We start from the raw sequence: 24,119 nt of genomic DNA, 5'->3' as shown, positions 1-24,119 counted from the left end.
ATTTTACCTCTCTCAGCCACAGCCTCCTAATTATAACACTACTTGTCTCCTTGGCTATTATGAAGATCAAATGAGATCATTCATCTAAAGTTTAGGTGTAGTCCTTGAGTATCTAATAAATGTTAGCTATAATTATTTTAAGAAATTATCTATTTGAACATTTCCATATTCTTAGCAAATCTTGGCCAAAGCATCCTTCATTACATTGCATGAAATCATTCTCTCTCTCAGCTTACTGCAAACACAAATTGCCTCTTCAAATGCACTTGAGATTTTCCTTAATCAGTTGAAGGATATGACCAACCATGTTTTCTTTCCAGAAGGAAATTCAGGTCACTTTCCATAATGACCTTGTCCAGGTATCTTTTTTCTACCTTTTTTCCTACCTTGACTGGTTTTCCTTTTCATTTTATTTTGAATTGTCCTCTTGGCGTTACTTTTAACTTTGTAGTTTGTGAATCTGTCATTTTAAGATGAGTGACTCTGGAGATATTATTTAATATCTAAAGCTCCACTTTCTTAATCTGTCAAATGAGAATTGTTGTGGACCACAATGACATTATCATCCCAGCATCCTTCTTAATACTCACTCCATATCCCCTTGGGGCCATATAAGAGGCCCAACCCTCTAAGCACTTAGATTAATCTAGAAATAGACATCTAATTCAAGCTGGACCAAGAAAACCTATGCCAGGAATTCTAGATTTAAAACTGAAAGAGTCAGGTCAATTTCCTTTTATAGCTGAAATTATAAGAGATAAACCTCAGAGGAGTTTCTAGTGTCTATGTTTCCCACTTATTTAGGAGGTGGTCCATAGTGAAGAAAAATGCATGCAAGGAGAATAAAACATGGGGAGGGTCCCTAATGATTCTAATGGTCTTAGGCTCTTGCTTTTCCTGTAGCATGGCTATTCCATTGGATATCCCACCATTCTTCCAATAAATTCCCCTTTTTGCATACACAATTTGGATAAGATTTCTATCACTTGAAACTGAAATATTTCTAATATGAAGAAAACAAACCCTACTTTGAATCATTGTTATAAAATGCAAATGAGATAAAATATTTAAGTGCCTAGCATGTAACCTGGCATATAATACCTGTTCAAGCAATGATACCTATTAACATTATTTAGAAAATGAGAATACAAATTCTAAGTCAATTAATAATTAACATAATTTTACTAGCTTACAAATCTTCTTTCTTCTTACAGTTTCAAAATCACTCAAAGGGATTATTTGGTTTTGGATCACGAAAGAATTGCAAAATAAGAGAAATGCTTTGATTAGTTTTGCTACACACTATTGCATAAATCTAAGTGACTGTTACACAGTTAAACAATCTTAGAGAAGAGAGAAGCCTCAGATACAGTAGCCCATAATTTCTTGCTTAATTCACTTGTTTAGAGTAAACATAGGGAGGGAAAGTAAAAAAAAAAAAAAAAAATGCAGACTTACATTTTACTTATCCCACATATACAGGAGCAAGTCTGGCCCATTTAAATGTACAAAATACTGACTTGGTTGTATTCACAGCAATCTTCACATAGCGTAAAGGATCAGTTAGTAAAAAAAAAAAAAACACAAAAAACAAATGGAATTACCATACCTGGAGAGATACCACACTGACATTATCAAAATGGATGTGTCCATTAGGCTCTGTGACAGCCGGGTTTGCATAGCAAGTCACACCATTGATGGCAGGTAACGTCTTAGGTTGATGAGTTTTTTCTGGAGAAGGGCCAAAGTCATCATTTCTAAAGTGGGTGTGATCATTCTGCATGGAAAAATTTAAAAAGTGAAAAGGGGTTATGAGAAGAAAAAAAGATGGCTCATACAGACAAGAAAATAGAGTTTAGTATTTTTTATTTATAAGAGAAAAATGTTATGTCTGTGCTTTGTGTACCCTCATCTTTTTAGATTTATAAAGTTTCTCTCCCTTTACATGTATCCTCATTTATTAGAGTTTGTTATAACTGTTTTTCATGTGAGGGTATGTATATCTTCTTATTTTGTTGAATATGAATAGACTATCTGTTATTCAACGTTAAATTCTTAATACTCCAAATTCTGCAGTATAAATCAAGTGTTTCTCTTATCCTTATCAATATATTGACTCTTTTCTTTGTCCTCACATTCACAATATAATATATGAACAGTTCATGGAATTCTTAGAATAAAATCCATTCCTTTATTTGCCTATATAAAGTAGCTTTGGTGGGTAACATATCAAAAGTTTTAAATAAAGTCCACTTACCTGACCATATGTCTTTAATAACATCTTAAGCATTCTTTCAAAAAAGAAAAGTAAGTAAAAGCCACCAAACACAGCAACTGCCTTCTCAACATAGTTGTCAGTTTTGGGATTGAATCCAAATGCCTGGGGAGAAAAAAAAAAAAAAGAAATTCAGGTAAAACCAAGTAATTTACCTTTATTTCTAGAAAATAATACCAAAATTTCTCAGTATTCAACTTTCACTAAGGTTCTACATTCCATCTTCACGTCCAGATAATATTGGGGACTTACCTGCCAAAATCACAAAACAGAAACTCTGAAATTCAAGTAAGCAAACTGTAAGAGATGCCTTAGAAATCTCATAACCAGAGGATGCTCCGGCAAACAAAGACCCGGGTACCTTCCTGTTTCCTAGCTCTAACACCTGCAGAAACACTTGCCTTGAAAGAGGAAACTTTAGTAGTAAAGAAGCAGCACTGAATTCCACATTTGTAAGATAATATTAGATCTAGGTAATGAAGGTAAATGAAACACTATTTGCTTTCTCTAAAAGTAATATATTTGCCTATCATATCCAGAGTCAAGTTTTTAAGCAAATATAGCAAGCCAGTTGGATTACTGTTTTCCCAAGAGAGATCCCCTTGAATCTAGAGGATTCTGATAAGTCCTAAAGAGATTAAATAAATGAAGAACTTGGCCCAAGAATAAAGAAGAAAAGATGTAAAGTACCAGGTGTGAGCACTCTCACACACGCGTGCACAAACACACACACAAAATTATGAGAATGGGAATTCATTCTTTGGAGGACATAGGACAAGAACTGGAGTTTGAAATTATAAAGAGTAAAGATATTCTTAGCAGACAAGAAACACACATTTAAAATAAATAAAACAGGAGAAAGCTTTACACCATTCCAGACATTGTAAATCTTCCTTCCCTCTAAAGAGCAACCTAGAATAGAGGATGCCTCGGCTCTTGTTCATGTCTGCCTCTGGGGAGAGCTCATGGTCACATCTTCATCTGAGTGCCTTCTCTATGCTTGTTTATTCAGTGCAAAAGTGGCACAAAAATACCTACTATATATATATGTAATACAGAAGTTATGAAAATCAAATGAAGTAACAAAAGGAAAAGAATTTTGCCCAAAAAAAGAGAAATAACTATCTATGGAAATTTGAGGTAATATTACAAAGACAGGTTCTTCAGTGCTTATATAATTCTCTGAGTACATCCATAATTCCTTAATTATTACAAGCAGGCAAAAGGACATCTACAAATGCTGTTGAAGAAGTTTCTTATTTTCCTGAGACATTTCTTATGTATCACTACATTTTCATCTCTATAGTTGACATGACCTTCCTAGCTCCTTTCTAAATATAATAATAACAACAACAATAAGTCTATGACTCTAAGAAGTTACATCCCCAATTTCATTTATAGCTGTGAAAACTAAAAGAAGCTTTAGTTATAGTTTTCTGAAAATTATGACATGAGGGTAGTACCCTGAGCTACTATTTTTCTCTTTGCTCAGGGAACACCAGCCCATCTTTGTGTGTGCATTGGGGGTGGGGGGAGATACAGCCCATGGGTATATATTTCTCTAGTTCCCCTTTGTGGCTTCCTCCTATTAGTGTCTCTTTCTCTTTCCCCTCTCTTTCCTCTCAATTATTTTCCTTCCTCTTTTTCTCTTCCTTATACTGTATGGCCATAATATAGATTTAAAATAAAACACGTATGTTATTTGTTGATTAACCGAATAGTGCATTATCGTCAATGTCAGATCAATAAGACATTTTATAAAAGGAAAAAAATAAGCTGCTCTTTACTCATTGGCCTTCAATTGATTTTTTTTTTTCCACAGTGGGAAAAAAAAACAATGAAAAGGTTTGTGAGCCATGCTCTTATTTATCCCTTAGTGTCCAATAGCTGTAGTAAATATATAAGGAAATTTTGTGGCATATCTTCAATAAATTTGGCATTGTACACTCTTTTGAAAAAAGTAAATAAATAATAAAAGTAAGTAGAAAAATTAAACTGTCCAAATGAAGGACAGAATAAAACGCTAAGGCCCTCGGAGGTGTCCCAGAGCTGTCTAAGCACGTCCTGGTGGCTGGCCTCCTGGAATAATAATTTTATCTCTGACACTGACATTCCCTGCAGCTTGACACAAGCTTTTTCATTTGCTGTGATTCAGCTCCCTTTTACCCAAAACACCATAAACCAGGCCATAAAAGTCTGTGAGAATCATGGAGGTTTAAAATGTACAAAGCGCTAAAACATTTTAAAGAAACAATTATTCACAGAAACAGATAGCAACACCCTTACCTCTGGAATAAGTTGAAAAATTGCATTTGAAAATAGAGTCCCAATAGCTAGCCCCACAAAATAGGTCAAAATCTTGGGGAAGTAAGATTTCTTTATCAACGGAGTCAAAATCAATCCGAGGAGAGAGGCCAGATTAATAATTGTCACTGACAGGAATCCATATCCCCAAACTGTGAATCAGAGGGGAAAAAGAGAAATTACTCAGAGCAAAGGAGCCAAAATGAAGTCTTACTATACGTTAAACCTGAAACAAATTTCTTCTTTAAAAGCTTGAGACAGATATCTTTTTTTAAACCACAAAATCATCTCAATGAAAATTATATAGAAAATTGAGACCACATAGCCTAATAAATATTAATAGAAACACTGCCTATGTTTTCATTCCTAAGTCATCATTATGGGATCAAAGAATTGTATAGCTTGCAGGGAATTTGGATAACATCTAGAATAGTGACAATCTGAAGCCCACAGGCTCCAAGACACTTAGTCTATCTACTGGTTCACGGCCTAGTTAAAACTCAGTCTTTCAGAGAAATATAGAGGTCATGTGAGTTTCAGGAAAAAGGTGTGGTAGATGGGTGGTGGGTTAACTTCAAGGGGGCCATAGCTGCTGACACCGAGCTTGTCATGATCGCTTACTTGTCTGCAAGCGCCTGCAGAGAGCACCTGCCTGGGGAAGGCAGTACCTCAGCTGAATCCTGAGCTGGGCCCAGCCCAGTGCAGGCGGCCCTCGGGACAGGGACCAAGGGGGCAGGAGAGAGCAGTTACACGGCACAACTGCCCCTGCCCGGCCAAACCTGTGGCAAGAATATCCTACACAGTAGGGACCCTGGTGGCAGAAGGAAGTGGTGCATCTTTCATCTCTAGATCCAGGGCCTGGAATCCAACAGGTGTAGTAAAGCACCTATTAAATGCTGTTTAGAATAAAATGAATAAATATCATCCTAAGCTCTACAGTTAATGGCATGTGTGACCTATTGCCTTTGGGCCTCAATTTATCCTAAAGGAACTGGTTTTTTAAGACACAATGGGAATGCAAGTGAAATATATTGTGAGCCCAGGAAAGTCCCGACGGCAGCGCATGCCGACATACTAATGGCCCCCTAATTGTGTGACATGTGGCTTTGCCTGTGGCCCTCACACACTGTGCACAAAGGCAGTGTGGAAGATTAGAAAGCTGGCTCTACATTGCAGCTTCTTTGTCCAGAAGACATTTTTAAATGTTGGGCCACTTTTCTCATGGACACTATCAGTTGAGTACCATGGTAGCACTTAATGCTTAGTAAGTGCTCGCCGTGTGCCAGGCACTGCACTGATACTGATTAATACAAGTATTGATTCATCTGATCCTCACAAAACCCTATTACCTCCTTCATATAGTTGAGGAAACCAAAGCATATGGAGTTCAAATGAGCTGCCCAAGTCATGCAGATAGAAAGTCATTTAGTTTTCAAACCAGGACAGTCTGTTTCCAGGGCCCACATTTTTTAGCAATATGTATCATTACTCTTGTAGAGGTAATTTAATTTTTAAAAAGCCCATGGAGCTCAACAAAGCTAAACATTTTATAATATGCTTTATGAATATAAGACTGGTCGCCATTATTCTAGTTCAAGCAAATCTATCTACCAATAAGCAATCTTAGCAAATGTTTATGGAACCTAGGAAGTGAAGCATGATTCCTGCCAACAAGCAGCTTGCATCTTTTACTTGGGGAGCTGAAAAGTGTGAGGACATGCCCATGCACAAAGCAGTATAAGGTAGCCTGTGCTGAGTACCAAATGAAAAGGACAGGTAATGAATGTTACTATGGCCCGGCCGGGCTTGGCTCAGTGGCTGAGCGTCAACCTAGGATCCAGGCGATCAGGGTTCGATTCCCGGTCAGGGCACATGCCCGGGTTGCGGGGTAGCCTATCAGTGACTCTCATCATTGATGTTTCTATCTCTGTCTCTCCCTCTCCTTTCCTCTCTCTGAAATCAATAAAGATATATTAAAAAAATAAATAAATAAATGTTACTATGTTACCACAAGAATCATCACATAACTAACCATGACTTTATTTTCTCCACTTTCCTACCCATTCAAGACTCCTGACCATGCCCTACAAAGTCCTCTCATTGGACCTACAGAGGTCTACATCATTCCCATGTATTATCTTATCATCTAAAACAACACCTGCTATTCTCCTCAGACTTTCCATGTAGAGAAAGTTCTCAATCTCACATCTTCCTCCATGGTATAACCATGTGTAGTTTCCCTTAACATGAATAACCTTCTTTCCCATCACTAGCCTACATGCATTCATTCATTCAGCCAATATTTATAACTTCATTGGGTAGACAGGATGTATACATGTTGAAACTAAAATAAAAAAGCAAAGTTTTTCAGTATCAAATGGAGGCAAAGCCACATACACATATTGAACTCATCACTTTCCCCTATGGAATCCTGCTCCACTACCCTTGTTCACTATCTCCATAAATAGCAGAAACGTTAGGATCAATTTCAATTGCTTGCTCTCCACCAGTCAATTCCATATATTACTGGTGACCAAACTCTATCAATTCTGCTTCTCCAGCTTCTCCATCTTCATTACCTAAGCCTTGAGTTCAGGCCCTCACTATCTCTCACTCTCATCTGCTGCATTATGACAGTTTCTGTCTGGCCTTCCTCCCCCCACTTAACATGGCCACCAGGCTCATTATTCTAAAACACAGCTCTGATCATCTCATGTCCCTATTTGAAATTGCCCTCCATCAGATGACTCCCATACAACCTCACCAGTGTTATTTACCCCCTTCTCAACATGGCCTTTATGCAGACACAATGTTTTCCAAATAGAGAATTACCTTTACTTGTGATTCTCTATCTAGGAATATCTTTCCATGTTCATCGCCTGAGAAACTCACACAAGCTCTCCAAGCCAACTCAAAGACCTCCCCCCGTGAAGCTTCCCTAGCTCCTCCAGGCAGCAGTGCCTCGCTCCTCAAGCTCTCCATAGCTCTCTGAAGTTAACTGGTCCACTTACCATTTATTGTGTGCTACAGTAATTTTATCACTTATATGTTCGTCTATGCCATATAAATTATGATATTCTCAAGGAGGGGGCTATGTTATATTCATCTTCAGTGCCTAAAATGTTCCTTAGCAAATAGCATACACTCCTTGATAAATGAATTAATGAAGCCCATATTTCAAAGTGCAGCTCAGAACTCTGTCAAAAAATACCAATTCATCTGCTTATCCAATCTTTCTAACTTTCCTTAATATTGTGATAATGCACAAGTTTATTAGAACCACTTGGGGAACTTTGGGAGTGTGAATCATCACTCTTCTAGGCACACTGCTTAGTTTCCCCTTCTTTCATTGTTAGGACACTATTCAGTGGGGGGAGGGGGAGAATCCATCATCTACTCAACTGAGGCACCAAAGAATGAATTAGTATAAAAATATTCCTTGGATCTCTCCATATACACATAGGACTCCCTCTAATTACCTGTTTGAGATTTTCTGCTTCTTAGTGAACTCAGAAATATTTTAATAAATTTCCAGGGAATGTTAATAACAATAGTTAACATTTATTGAATGCTAAAATGTGTTAAAATTCTTCTAAAAACCTCACCTACTTTGTCATTAAATTCTCCTGTTTCATAGTGGAATTTTTTTTACAGGAATATCATAAAGCCAGTTAACACAGTCCCTGGAATATAGTAATGTCTTCAATAAATGTTATCATTATTTTTTTTTAGTTAGTAAGTAGACCAGCATATAATAGTTCCTTTAGCTCACTGTTATATAGTGAAAGAACAACAGACTAGGAGTTAGGAGCTCTAGACTTTCATCTTTCCTCACGTATTGTGCCTAGAGAAAGCCCTTTAACCTCGCTGGAGCTTAAGACATGTCATCAGTTGTACTACGGAGTTGAACTATGTGATCTCCAGGGATGCTACAAGTAAAATTTTATTATTCTTATCTGTTTTTGAATTAAACATTTTGTAATTGCATCAAAATAATGAGACAATTTTGGACCATAAGTTATTGTTAAAACTTAATTTATCTCCTAAAGAATTTAATTTACCATCATTTATTGCACTCACTAGTATGACTTTATAAAGCACCTGAAAGGCATTTTCAAAATCACAAAACATGAATTCTCTGATAAATGAGATTCATATGTGACCACTGAAACATTAGTGCAAGTGTGTTCATAAAATCCTTGTATCGTAACTCCTTTGGGTTACTTTTATTTTGATTTTTCATTGAATGAACTCAAAAGTGATTCTTTATTAAATGAACAGTTATATCAAGAATCCAGTGCATTTCATTATTTTAAAAAATATATTTCTCTGTGTGGGAGGAATGGGCTTTACGGGCCAGGAATGAATGAATCTTTGAAAACATGTATAAGAAGAACAAAGACGTGTCCTTCCTACTCTATGCCAGGCACCGTCCTAGGCACTTGCATATGTTAACTCATTTGATATGCCCAAAAATTCTATAAGGAGGGTATTATTATTTCATAGATGAAGCAACTGAGACACAGAAACATTAAATATGTTGATCAACTTCACACAGCTGCACTAAAATAAAACAATTGATATCGCACCAAAAAAGGCATTATATTGTCAAACTAAATATCCTATATTAGTAATAACAAGTACCCCACTAGTTTCCCTAGTTCTCCAGAAATATATCTGTAACTCCTCCCACCCCATCCCACCCACTCTGGCTCCATTTGAATTCCTAAGATAATGTACGCCCTAGGAGGAATCTCTCTTTTGGGGATCCTCTGATACTTGGTGCCTTTCTAATCTTGTAAGTAAAAACTGTTGATTTTTCCATATTATGACTTTGAAGTGTTGACCCTAGAATTCTCTCTCTCCCTGTTTCCACTTCCCTGTTCCCACATCCTGATACCTGAGATAGAGTAAACATGAGAATTTTTTTCTGAAGCCTCACCTCCTGTACTCATAATTATGTTCGTTATACATATTTTATTGAACAGACATATATATATATATAGTACCTAACCAGGTAGCATTCCAAATGTTTTGCCAATATTAAGTTATTTAATCCTCATAGTACCCTAGGAGAAAGAGACTATTTTAGATGAGAAAACTGAGGCAGGTGGACATAAATAAAATCATTTGCCCAGCACAGCTAGAAAAATTACAGAGCTGGGATTTGAGCCCAGGTGGGCTGACTTGAGAATCTATGCTTCTGCTATGCTGTACTGTTAGTAAAAGTTAGTACAGGAAGCATTCACTGAATTTACTTCTGAGTGTAAAGTGCAAACTGTATTAACGTTAGACAGACTTGTAGAAATATAAGCATATTCCCACTTAGTACAGATTCCATTAAAAATATTTGCTTGAACAATAGCTGTAAAATTATTGTTATTCACAAGTATACTTTGTGATTTCTATCTTTGTATATGTAACTACAGAATATAAAAGAGAACATGGGTTCTGAAGCCAAGACAGCCTGGTGTGAACTTGGCTCTATTATGTACAAGTTGTGTCCTCCTGAGCACATGACTTTAAACTCTCTGTGCCTCAGTTTCCTCAGCTACAAAATAAGAACAGCGGTTCCTACATTACATAGTTGTATGAAGACCAACTTAGCTGACATGCATAAAGCACTTAGAACAGGACTTGCAACATGGTAAGTGCTACGTAAGAGTTGGCTTACTCATTACTTTTGTCACTGTTATTGTTGTTCCTGTTGTTCCCAGGCAGAAACCGAGTAATCATGCATTCAAAAGGAATCCAAAAATTAAACAAAACAGGCTCTCCCTTTGTCAAGGCTTCCCTTTTATTCTCTGTTTTTACCCTCTTTATACTCTCTAGTATGCTCATGTTAGATACGCTCACTCAGACCGGCGGCTTCAAACTGCCATCTTTAAAATGACATATCTCCAGCCCAGCCGGTGTGGCTCAGGGTTTGAGGGCTGGCCCACGAACCAAGAGTTCACTGGTTGAATTCCATGTCAGAGCACATGCCCAGGTTGCACGTTTGATTCCCATTAAGGGGCGTACAGGAGGCAGACGATCAATGTTTCTCTCTCATTGATGTTTCTCTCTCTCCCTCTCCCTTCCTTTCTCTCTTAAAAAAAATAAATAATTTTTTTTTTAATAAAATAAAATGACATCTCCAGCCTCTGCCTATTCTCTGAGCTCCCAGTGTGTGCATGCCACTGCCTACTGGACACCTCTCCTTGTTGGTCTGCATCAGTGTCTCAGACTGACCGTGTCCAACTCCTGATCTTCGCCACTGGCTTCCTCTAACAACAAACTTCTCCCCAGTCTTCTCCATCCCGGGAAATGGCAGTCACCTATCCACTTTTCAAGAACTCGAGCCTTAATTCATTGTTCCCGCCCCCACATCCAAACCAGAGGGAAACCATTTTAGCACGGGCTTTGAAATCAATCCTGAATCTAGTCACTTCTCCCCACTCCCACTGCTCCCACCTTAGCCCAAGTCCCCATCATCTGAACACCAACCCCTGGCAACAGCCTCCTGACCAATAAATCTCCATGCTTGTGCTCTTCCCCCATGACCATCTATCCTTCAAATTGCAGGGAGAACCGTCTTTTACAAATCCAAATAAAATCCTATCGCTCCCTATTTAGAACCCTACAACGTCTTCATACCACACTCAGAATAAAATCCAATCAATTTGCTGTGTGCTACAAGGCCCCGGGCTCCCCCAGGATGTCACCTCCATCTGTCCTCCCTCCTGTTCACTATGCTCCAGATGCACAGACATTCTTGCTGCTCCTTACATATGCCAAGCACATTCCCAAGCTTATGCTGAATGTTCCTTGGACCTCGAATGCTCTTTCCCCAAAGATCTTGCCATGGCCCTGTCCCCCATCCTTAGTCAAGACTCTCTTCCATTGTAATCTCATCAGAAAGGCCTCCCTTTACTCATCTAAATTCACACTCACCCACCATCTCCTTCTGTTGTGACCTACTTTATTTTCTTCAAAGCATTTACCCCTCTGAAATCATACTATTGATTTGTTTGTTTGTATAAATGATTATCATGCTTCTTCTCCGCTACGTCATAAACCCCTAAGAGGGCAGGAAATGTTTCTTCTTGCTCATGACTGAATCCTCAATACACAGAACACTGCTTAGCAACTCATTCAATAAACATGTATTGAATGTACAAATAAACAAAAACAATGAGAATTGAAATACCTTGGGGCAGGGTAACAATTCAGGAATACCAAGAAATGGCAAAGAGACCCCCGAACAATTGGTTTTATCTCATTTGTGAAAGAATTTTGCACTTGTAAGTAAGTGAACTATATTATATAGTAAACAAGCATTTGTTTTCTTATATTTTAAAAATTCTTTGCAGCGGATGAATCCTTTAAAATGTAGTCTCTATGGCAATACCATTATAGGCACTTAGAACAGATGCTGGCATTTTCTTTCATTTATGAAAATTACAGTGGTGATAACTCAGAACCTTAAGGTTTAATCTAGAGACACTCTAGTTCTCCTGTCCCTTTACTGACACTTACAGAAAAACTGACAGGTTTTTAAATAATATTATAAGCACAATGTGAAGGAAATTAACTGATCAGTTTTGAACCAGGTAGTTAATATGTAATCCAATATGTACAGCATTAAACATAAGTTTTAAATCAAGAACTGGGTTTTGTAAAGTTTTTATGTGGTACCCAGTATAATTTTGACCCCACAAATAGAAGAGCATGATTTATGAAGCTTAAATGAGCTCTAATTATTCTTATTCTAAATACTTACAGAACACAAGCACTTTACCAAGGGGTTCTATGTAAATTAATAAAAGTGATAAAGCAGAAAAAGAAGCATGTTGACTTCATTTCAAGACTTGCCCACAGACCTTTCAAACAAATGGAAGAACAAGCTTCCAACATACCTTCGGAAAGACTTGGTTTTGTACTGTGTTTGGGCCGCTCATCACAGGGGTGAAAGTTCAGTTGCTGTAAGACTGCTGGACAGATGACAGAGAAGTTTGAGCTGGTTACCTGGGTATCATTTGAAAAGCCATGAAGGGAAAAGATCTCTTCAGCTGACAAACACTGAAATAGAAGAAACAAAGTAAACATATATGTGTTAATACAGTAAAAATACTCAAGCAAAGACACTACAGAGAGACACTCAATATTTCATCTACACACACAACACTAACTCTTTATACAAAAGCCCACTACAGAAATGTATAGGCCCCCTAAAACTGTAAAATTGCCCACACCTCTTTTAACCTAGAAACCAGAAAAATAGCAAAAAAACTTCTTGATCAACAGTCTACCTATAGCAATCTAAAAAGTAACAACTGGTTTGGGGTTTCCAAGGACTTTAAAACAAAAGGGCTTTAAGATGATTCAATAGTCTCAATCTTCCCTCTCTGCTTTTCTTTAGTTTAAATGAATATTTTGTGTGAGCTATTGGAGTGGCTCTCTATAACATTTCTTATAGACAAACACCAGGCTCCATTACAGTTTCACAGGTAAGAGATTCATCCATCCTCTTAAACAGCAATAATAATCCAGTCATATAAAAGTTGTTTTAAAATATGTCTTTAGCAGAAAGGGTTGTTGGCTAAAACATGTATTTTGCTCAGTGACGCTAGGAAGCTTTTCTATATTAAAGTTTTGAAATAGTGATGTGCTATTTAGAAATTCAACTATTAATGAGAAGTAGAATCTTCATTAAAAAAGGAATTCTCTGCAAAAAAAAAAAAAAAACTTTTTAAAGGTATCACTTTATTCTTGGGAAAATTTTAACTATAAACTATTTTCCACATACTCGCATTATTAAGAATGTAAAAGAAATTAAATGTATTACTATTGCTAATGAATGTTGTAAGAATGATAGAGTGTGAAAACATCTATTCACTCAAATAGAAGAGTCTGTTTTTAACAAGCGCAATTGAGAGCATTTCTTTGCATACTTCAGAAAATATTTAAACCCCACTGAGATCTTAGCATTGTACAATGGCCTGGATTGTATCCCCCTAACCTTTATATATTAAAGCCCTAACCACCAATGTGTTGATTTTTGGAGGTAATTAAGGTTAGACAAAGTCACGAGGGTGGGGCCCTGCTCCAATCAGATTAGCAGACTTATCTAAAGAGACACCAGACAGCTTGGTTGAAGCTCTCTCCCTCTCTCCACCATGTGAGGACACAGCAAAAAAGCAGTCATCTGCAATCCAAGGAGAGAGCTCTAACCAGATACCAATCCTCCGCCACCTCTACCAGTTTCCAGAACTATGAGAAAATAAACTCCCATTGTTTAAGCCACCCAGTCTATAGTATTTTGTTATAGCAGCCCATGCTGACTAAAACACTATGAATAATATTGAGAACTCAAAAGTTTTTGTTAATTGTTTGACCATAAGTGCTATAATTTATTCACAACAGGAGCAAAGAAACTAAAAATTCTGATTAAAGGGGATCACTACTGGTTTTGAAGAAAAAAATGAAAAGAAAAAAAAAAATCAACTACACCAAGAGGTTTGGAGTTGTCAAAAGCTAAGAGTGCAATTGCCTTAAAGAAAATACACATTTAAACCTTTTTTTAAAAAGTCTAAGTATGTGTCTACAGCTGTTTCTTATTCAACCCACACTCTCCTTTGGGTTCCTGACAATGACGGCTGTGTGCCATGCCTAGAAGAAAAGGGAGCACACTCGATGCTTTGTTAATAGTCTTCCCTTTGGCAAGAATAGGGGATAATAAACTAATGAAGGGAGAAATAGCTCGATAGCTAACTGGGGGAGGGAAAGTGAATATAGTTTATTCATTATCATGAAACCACACAGGGGCATAATTGCTAGGCTCAAAAATTGCAGAGTCCTTGTGGTCCAACTGCCCACTGCATGACTCCAGGAACGAGTGGGTGTAGTGGCACAAACACAAAGCAGCACTGTGTCCCTGCAAGGAAGTCTTACCCGGCTCGAACTTCAACTTCCACTTCCTCCAACCATAAAATAAGAGGAAAGGGGAAGGCTGCTGACAGGTCATTTCCAAAGCCTTCTCTGAATTAATATTCTAAGACATCCTAAAACTTGATGACTGTTAAGCAGTCCTTTTCAGACTCCATTAATTGTGACCTGTTGGTGGGTCAGGAAGTTCACTTACAGTCAGCATTTTGTAAGGAAGTAAAAAACAAAATAATAGAAAGTAGAGAGTGTATCACACATAACTAAGATAAGTACTGTTTAATCAAATTTTACTTCAGCCACACATACATACCATGCACATGTACATGGGATCACAATGCAAAATTTATTTTTTACAAGCTGAGTGACAAGGGTAAAGGGATTAAGAAGTACAAATTGGCAGTTACAACACAGTCATAAGGATATAAAGTGAGGCATTGGGAATATAGTCAATAATATTGTCATAACTATGTATGGCGTTAGGGGGTACTAGACTTATTAAGGGGATCACTTTGTAAGTTGTAAAAATGTCTAATCACTTTGCTGTACACCTGAAACTAATGCACTATTGAATGTCAACTTTAAATAAAAAATATTTATTTTTTTAATTTCAAAGAAATAATTGTTTACTATAAATGGCAGTCAAATGTTTGAAAGTCACTACCTTTAAGGGTGCCCAAATTGCCTGTTGTATATCCTTAAAGACACTTTCCTACATACAGTTAGGAAAAAAAAATATTCAAAGGAATAAATAATCAATACTGTAAGTTAGCTTAGAATCTTGATGATCTGTGCAGCAACTGCATGGAAATTTTGGCTGGGCACGCACTCACGGATAACACTTTGACAACGGCAACTGCTCAATCTCAAGAGAGAGTAAGTAGGTGGAGAAATGAACTTTGGACCTTGCCTTATAATATGAGAATGGGGATAGGCTATTAAGAGCATACTATCAGTGTGGCAAAATAAAAATAATGGCAGGCCTGATTTACTTAAAATAGCTATCTACCAAGTAGAACACAAATAATTTTGTACAGCAACCTACTTTGTCTTTAAACAACTTTTATTTTATTTCATTTTATTATTATTTTTATTTTTTTACTCCACCTATTTCTCCCACTCTCTATCTCCCACCTCTGGCAACACCAATCTGTTCTCTGTATCTATGAGTTTGGTTTGGTTTTGTTTTGTTTTATATTCTACAGAGAAGAGAGATCATATGGCATTTGTCTTTTTCTGTCTTATTTCACTTAGCATAATGCAGTCAAGGTCTATCTATATTATCACAAATGGTAAGATTTCAGTCTTCTGAGTAATATCCCACTGTACATAGGTTCCACCTCTTCGTCCATTCATCCATCAGTGGATATTTAGGTTGCTTCCATATCTTGGCTATTGTAAATAACGCTGCAATGAAAATGGGGGTGTATATATCTTTTTGAGTTAGTATTTTTATTTTCTTCAGATAAATATCCAGCAATGGAATTGCTGGACGATATGGTAGTTGTATTTTTAATTTTTGAGAAACCTCCATCCTGTTTTCACAGTGGCCACACCAATTTAAATTTCCAACAGTGCATAAGGGTTCCCTCTCCTCCACATCCTCACCAACACATATTTCTTATCGTTCTGATAATAGCCACTATGTGAGGTGCTATCCCATTGTGGTTTCGATTTGCATTTCCTGAGAATTCACGATTTGAACAACTTTTCATGTACCTGTTAGCCATCTGTATGTCTTCCTTGGACAATGTCTATTCACATCTTCTGCCCATTTTTAATCTAACTGTTTGGTTCTTTTTATTGTTGAGTTGTATGAGTTTTTCTCCCACTGAATAGGTTGCTTTTTCATTTTGTTGATGGTTTCCTTTGCTGTGCAGAAGCTTTTTGGTGTGATTTTAAAAAATTATTGCCAAGACCTATGTTAAGGAGCTTACCATCTATGTTTTCTTCTAGGAGTTTTATGGTTCCAGCTCCTAATATTCAAATATTGAATCCACTTCAAATTAATTTTTGTGTATGGTGTAAGATAGTGGTCAAGTTTCTCTCTTTTCCATGTAGCTGTCCAGTTTTCCCAACACCATTTATTAAAGAGAGTGTCCTTTCCCCATTGTATATTCTTGACTCCTTTATTATAAATTGACCATATAGGCATGGTTTCATTTCTGGGCTTTCTAGTCTGTTCTGTTAATCTATGTTTTTCTGCCAATACCGTACTGTGTTTAATTACTACAGCTTTGTAATATAATCTAAAGTCAGGGAGCATGATGCTCCCAGCTTTGTTTTTCTTTCTCAAAATTTGCTTGGCTATTCAGAGTTTTCTGTGGTTCTGTACACATTTCAGGATTATTTTTTATTTTTCTGTAGAAATGCCTTTGGAATTTTAATAGGGAGTGCACTGAATCTACAGATTGCTTTGGGTAGGATAAACATTTTAATAATATTAATTCTTGTGATCCATTAGCACAGAATATCTTGCATTTATTTGTGTTTTCTTCAGTTTCTTTCATTAGCGTCTTGTAGTTTTCAATATATAGGTCTTTCACCCCCTTTGTTAAATTTATTCCTAGGTATTTTATTCTTTTTGATGCAATCGTAAATAGAATTGTTATCTTAATTTTTCTTTTTGATAGTTTGGTATTAGTGTTTAGAAATGCAACAGATTTGTGCGTATTGACTTTTATTATGCTTTGATTTAACAACGTTGAACCTGAAACAAAGAAAACAGTTGTCTAAGAAAAGGCAGTGTTTCCCAGAGCAGGGACAAACAGGATGAGAGCCTAAGTTCTGAGGGCAGCAACCAAACCAGTAGAACCACTAAGGAAGTTCAAACATCCTTCAAACACACCCCTTTACCCCCAAAACAAACAATGGATAAAATTTTAAACTAGTAGGATTCAAAGGACACGGGCAGATGAACAACTATGGGTGATTAGCCAGAACAGTATTTGCCTTAAAAAAAACTTCATGAGCAGTTCAACATCTTCAAGTTTACATACTGAACTTTTCTTCTATTTGTTTTTACAACACTGCTATTCTCAGGTGCCCTTGATGTTTTCTCTAGCCTCTTGAGCTTTGTGCTATCAGAGGCAAACTCTAGCCAGCAGATGCCATAATGTTCAGTGGGTTGACTTTTTCTTAAAGACATTTCCTCAATTTTAAGTTAAACTATTATTTGTTAGTCTCTTGCTACATCGAGGTGATCTCCAGTGGGCCTTATACACACAACAAACCAAAGTAAAGTAGTAGAAGAGGTAAGGGGGTTTAAACTCATATCATAAATGAGACCTCAAATTATATTAAAAATCATTTTCACAAATAGTTCCACACATTTCTTCTGCTGCTTTCCCCACTCCTTCCTCACCTGTTCTGACTAGTCAATGGTTTTGGGGATTGAGTTTTATTTCTTCTTTCCCAGACATATTTTAGTGGGAATGAAGGAGGCTGGTAAGGGAGGGGAGGGAAAGGTGATAGTTGAATAATTACAGCAAATTCTTCGCTGAACATTTTACACCGTTGAAATCTGCTTATAATAAATACCAAGGCTTTAAGCAAGATTTAAAATTACATAGCTCAGATAACGACACAGACTCTCTATTTAGCTGAACTTTAGTCAGGCTCTCTAAGCCCTCTAAGCCTCAGCCCCGTAGCAGTCCTTGCGGGGCCTACATTGTCCAGGTTTAGCAAGAATTCTGCTAAGTCAGTTTAGAGAGAATCCCCCATCTTTGATATCTGATCAGCCTGGCCTGCCTTCAGCAAAAATCCTGTTAGGTCTGTTTAACCAAATTGCCTCCCTCCATCTGATGTTTCCTCTCAGTAATGTTCCCTGCAGTGCCCCGCCCCTGCTGCTGCTTGTATCCAGCATTGAGAGCTGTCCTCTACTGATGCCCCTTTTCCCTTACTGCAATAGTTCTTAAATAAAATCTGTTCTAATTGCTTTAACTACTGTTAGGCTCTGGTTTTCTTGAACAATACCAAGTATAATAACCATGTAATTATACTACATATCACATAAATTCTTCTCTTTTTTCAACAAATATCTACTGAGCCATAAAAGTCAGGGTATGATATTAAGTGGAGAAGTGGAAAGTGTGGGAAGCTGGAGGATGACACCAAGAAAGAAATACAGTAGTCTTCCCTTATCCACAGGGGATACGTTCCAAGACTCCCAGTGGATGCCCGAAACCTCAGATTCCCACCAGAAAGGGGACCTGGCCCTGAGTGGGTCTGCCTAGGGCCAGCCGGTAGTGTGTGGGTTCTTCACTTCGTGCAGGAAAAATTTCACAGCACAAGTCCAGGTGACATGAAAGCATGATTATTAAAGCTGGGGACAGTAAAATAAGAAACAGCTTAGCATAAAAGAAGCAACAGGAGAGCCGAGGCTGGGCTGCCTTAGCTCTCTGAGAAGTCAGAGAAAAGGGGGCCTTGGGGACAGGTTCTGGGATTAGCCTGGAATGAGCTGCTGCTGCTCATTGCTCCCCTGGTTGTAAGTCTCATGGGGTCTCTTAGAGTTTAGGAGATTCGTGCCTGTGGGGGAAGAAGACTGGAAAAGGAACGGCAGGGTTGTTCCCCCGGGGGAGAGTGCAGCACACTGGGTCCTCTGCCTTGCGGCTTTTGTCTCTTTTCTTGCAGGTGGGTCTCTTAGAGCGAAGGATTTCAGCACAATATTCATCAGTTTTCTAGGTGCCCTCCTTCAGGGTCGTGGTCTTCACTAACTGATAAGTGCTGCTTTTCGAGGTCTGGAGCTGAAATATAACTGAAGCCTAGATGTTATCTCTAGGGAGGTGACCTTCTGTATCCACTGCAAATTGCTCGGCCAGTTTGTTCAGCTATCTGTCTCAGTTTCCCTATTCCACTTGTCCTTGCTTACTGGCCTGTCTCAAGATAATACCGAGCCATACAAATACTATGTTTTTCCCATACATATAGACCTATGATAAAGTTTAATTTATAAATTAGGCAGAGTACGAGATTAACAGCAACTAATAATAAAATAGAACAATTTATAACAGTATCCTGTAATAAAAGTTATGTGAATGTGGTCTCTCTCAGCAAACTAGCTCAAATTTCTTTTTTCTTCTTCATAATTTTATAGATAGAAGATTCATTCTTACCACAGATTTTAGCAACCTCAGCACACAAAGATTTTTTTTCCCCCTTAAGTCAAAACTTTTTACCTTTTCATTTAAATGAAGCCCTTAGAGGCTTCTCTCGGCATATCTGAACTGCCAACATCACTATTCCTGTACTTTGGGGGCATTAAGTAAAATAGAAGTTACTTGAACACAGGCACTTTGATATCATGACAGCTAGTCTGACAATGCAGAAGGCTACTAAGTAACTAACGGGCCGGGAACATATACAGCATAGATATGCTGGACGAAGTGAAGGAAACGAAAGTTTTGCCACCCCCAAAAACTGTGCCTTTTGGTACATTGATTTTAAGCTGGTTATTAAGAAACAAAAGACTCAGCAAGAACCTTTGACACTCCCCTTTTCCTGCCAAAGAGATTCAGATAGAAAGGCCTGCTTCTGGAAGAAAATCTTAGCATGTTCGCCTTAGCTTAACTTGAATTGAGTATGGCACATGGGAGGGCTTCAGGTAAGGGCCTGATCCTGGCGGCTGGATCAGCTCCTGTCCCAGCATTTCTGGGATGCCTGGCAGGGATTTGCCTGCCATGTGTACTTTGTTCTTCCTCAATTACCTGTGAATCAACCATTCTCATTTTCAAAATCTAAGATCTAGTTCCCCCTTTTCTCTTTGTCCAAAATGACATATATCCTCAATTTTTCCTCTGTCTTAGCAATTTTATGCTTCTGTGAATTCCCCATGCGTACATATTAAAAATGTATTTTCTCCTGTTAATCTGCTGTATGTTGTTTGAATTATTAGCCCAGCTAGATGAACTTCGAAGGTGGGAGTAAAAGTAATTTTTTTGCCCCCACAAAAGGGACAATTCATTTCCCTGGCGGTACAGAGCGGGGTGGTGGAAGATTTCACCATGCTACTCAAAATGGTATACAATCCAAAACTTGTAAGTTGTTTATTTCTGGACTTTTCTATTTAATATTTTTGGACCACAGTCGCCCATGGGTAACTGACACTGCAGACAAGGTGGGGACTCCTATAGTACAAAGACAAACAAATAATACCTTTCATCAAGAGATCTAAATAACGGTGGCAAAAATAAATCAGATGGACTTGGCTCTCTTCTGTAAGGGTATAATAGCTGAGTGGGAGTGGCGGCTACCATCAGGAGAGAGTATAGAAAGAAGAGAGGAACTTTGGGGAAGCACACACAGGGTGGGGCAAAAGGAGGTTTACAGATGTTAGTTAGTATGCAAAACAGCTTATTGTTTTCTTTACTGACTTCTCTACCCTACTCGGTCACAGCTATTGTTTTTCAGCAAGAACTACAACTACCTTCTGGAATCTGCCATCCTTCACCATACCCCAGGTGAATGACGGGCCTCTGGTTCTTTGAAAAAAGAATCCATCCAAAGTCTCCATCTATTTTGCTGTCATGTGAGCCAGTTCCACTCCTCTCTCACTCTCGTTCATTTATTCATTCATCAAACACATCATTCATCTGCTCACATCTTCTCTGGGATAGGTATTCTGGTAGGTGCTGAGACTAAGATATGGTTCCATCTTCAATAAGCTCACCAGTTAGTAGGTAAAACACAAAGATACAAAACAAATAACTATAATACAATGCAATAAGTAAAATAATAAAGATACGTGCAACGTACTGAGAGGGAAGGGGGAAGAGGTCAGGGAAGGTTCCTGGAGGAAAAGATACGTGTGCTGAGTCTAAAATGTTAGTTCAGTGCTTCTGATGGCTAGAGAGATAAGACATGAACCACAAAAACCTAAGGCAGAAATCAGAAATGCAAGTAAGTATACGATTAGTTGACAAATGAATTTTAGAAACAATAGTTATTATAAGAGTTTTGGGAAACATATAAAAGCTATAGGCTTAACATATATAATCTTCTTTAATCCCCACATCAACTACTAAAGTAGATTTTAGGAAAAATCTGGGATGAAGAAATCATGTCTTAGAAAGATAAATTGTTCAAGGTTATATATATCAAAGGCAGAATTCAAATCAGGGTCCTCTTATGTCATCGGACTCCGAAGTCAATACTCTTGCTGCTGTCCTCCTAGACTTTGGTGGGCTGAACGGTGAGAAGAACACAGATCGTGAAAGAGAGAACCAGTTAGACCTGGCAAGGAATGTATTTGTTGCCCATGAGAGTGAATTGAGTCACACAATTAAATGACTCTTAGACCATACTTGGCATCCCACCCAAAGAGAAACTTCAAAAACAATCAAACATCAGCCAATTCAAACAATTCAAACATCAGCCGAGTTTTCTCACCGTGGTGAGAATTAAAGAAATGCAAGATGATCGTGATTCTTTGCCCTCCAATAAGCCTTTCTGTCCATCACTCAAACCGAAATATTGAACAGACACAATGACCACATTCAAGCAGCCTGGCACAGCCTGGCACAACACCCTCTGCCGCATGCCCAAGGCTGCTGACACTGCCGTGAAGTACCCTGTAACAGGATCATCAGACCTACACTGTCTGGGTGTGTGCCACCTTGAATGCTGTGCTTCCCCATTATTGTTTTAAACCCCGTAATTTTGCAGCTCAAGCAGAAAAGCCAGCTTGTTGACTCATTCACCTGAGCTACTGTCACAGAACCATACAACTATGAGACCAGTATGACTGGCCATAGATTGTTAAGAAAGTATTAAAAGGAAGAAAAGGTAAAAAGCCAAAATAATTATTTAATGGGGAAGAAACCTCTGGCGTCCTGGAGGTCATCTCTACCTTAGAATTTACTGACACTGACACTAATAATACCAGGTGCCTGGCACACACTAACTCAGTAAATACTTGTTAAAGGAAAGAATGAGTGAATGAATGAACGAATCCCCTCACTTGCCTTGAAAGTGTTTCAAAATCAATTGCAAAACGAGTTTAAGTTCATAGTAGTAACCTAAATAAAACGGTGAAAAAGCAAAAGAAGTGCAAAAAGTGAAGTAAGGACACGTCAGAGTGTTTCAGATATGAAACTGGCCACAGTTCACAAGAGAACAACTTAAACTTTAAAAGGGTAGTTTGAGTTTAACAATTGGGAGGCCACTTCTGACCCTGAAATAAGTGAGTCGTCCCATTAATTTATCCCTTCAAAGGTGAGTGAAACAATGTCTCGAAACTGGCGATGTAAACACTTCACACTGGCGCTGGAATCCCTGCTGGGCCCTGACAAAGGCGGCTCAAAGCAGGAGTGACGGAGGGCTCCACCTGGAGGCTCGCTGATACCAAACAGCAGCGTGCCCCGCCCGGCCTCCCGGATCGTGCTCCTCACATCTACGCACTGGACTGCCCGTTACCAAACTTCCCTTCAACTTTTTCCCGCTTAATCAAGTGATCCCAACTCTGTTTTCAGAGCTGCATTTTTCTGTTTTTCCTTCATGTTTCTGACACTGCTTACTGAAGCCACTGGGGTGCGGACGCATTCTTACCCACGGTGCACACATGCAGGAACACACACCCACACACACACACACACACACACACACACACATGTGCACGCTCACATTCACTCTCAAAACTCGTCCTCAAGAGGAGACAAAAACTGCCTGTCCTAGATATATTATTTAAAAGAGAAAGAAGCCATGTTTTATGATACATTGTTAAGGGGAAAAGAATTATTACGAAACAACAAGTATTGAATGATACCACTACTATAAATAAGGTTAAATAAAATCTAGAGATACATGCTTCAAAATGTTAACGGTGTTTATCCCTGGGAGATGAAATTATGGGTGATTTTTACTTTTTCCTTTCTGCTCCTCTGTATTTGCCAAAGTTTTAGACATAACATGTTTCCTTGTTTCAATTAGAAAAACAAAGTTAAATCATGGGGGAGGGAAGGTTAAATCTCTTATCCTGGTTCCTCCAAACACACTTAAGACAAGTTGGAATTATTTTTTCATTTTACTAAAGAAAACAAAATTTTAAAAGCTATTACTACTTTTAAAAAGATGTTTACAAAGTTTTCTGACTTTACCAGAGCCATTGACAAGTTTTCAGCCTCATTCCAATCCACAGTCAGTTTCTCAAGGCCCTCCCACCCCTCACAGCACCGCCTGGTGTCAGAGCACAGATAGCCTGGATTCCTGATTCCTGACCCACCTCCAGGTGGTAAGGGCCACCCTACTGTTTATCACCTGGGAGGCAGCCCCACAGGCCTTCTCCTGCTTGCTGCCAAGACCAAAGGCCTTTATCCCTTGCCACTCACCAAGGACTTCCCACTCAGTGCCTCTGGGATAAGGTGTGGAAGTCATGCCTCTTCAACTCAGGGCTGGGGTGGATGCCACAAGCAGTGAGCTCATCCTTCAAAGCCATCTCATCTTTGCATATAAGGAATAGCCTTGTCATCACAGGCCCAACTATGTAATAATCTTTTAGCACAGTGGTTCTCAAAGTGTGGTCCAGGGACCCCTGTGGGTTATCAGGACCCTGCTAGAGAATTAGCAAGATCAAAATTGTTTTTGTAATATTACTAAGACTGCACTTTCCTTTTTCACTCTC

The 24,119-nt window shown here is 38.3% G+C and overlaps 1 protein-coding gene across 1 annotated transcript in view; it reads right to left on the bottom strand.

Annotated features, from left to right (window-relative positions):
- The window catches only part of SLC39A8 (solute carrier family 39 member 8), a 67,959-nt gene that overhangs the window by 31,493 nt on the left and 12,347 nt on the right, over nt 1-24,119 (bottom strand). Inside the window, exons 2-5 of the mRNA XM_016223583.2 lie at nt 12,478-12,640; nt 4,562-4,731; nt 2,258-2,380; nt 1,610-1,777 (exon numbers count right to left, since the gene is read on the bottom strand). Of these exons, the coding sequence (XP_016079069.2) occupies nt 1,610-1,777; nt 2,258-2,380; nt 4,562-4,731; nt 12,478-12,640 (624 nt within the window). The remainder of the gene's footprint in view (nt 1-1,609; nt 1,778-2,257; nt 2,381-4,561; nt 4,732-12,477; nt 12,641-24,119) is intronic.

This window comes from Miniopterus natalensis, chromosome 1 (genome assembly GCF_054644295.1).
Source record: "Miniopterus natalensis isolate mMinNat1 chromosome 1, mMinNat1.hap1, whole genome shotgun sequence".
NCBI classification, from domain to species: Eukaryota; Metazoa; Chordata; class Mammalia; order Chiroptera; family Miniopteridae; genus Miniopterus; species Miniopterus natalensis.
Note: the sequence above shows the minus strand (reverse complement) of the source record. Positions and strands in the feature narration are given on the sequence as shown.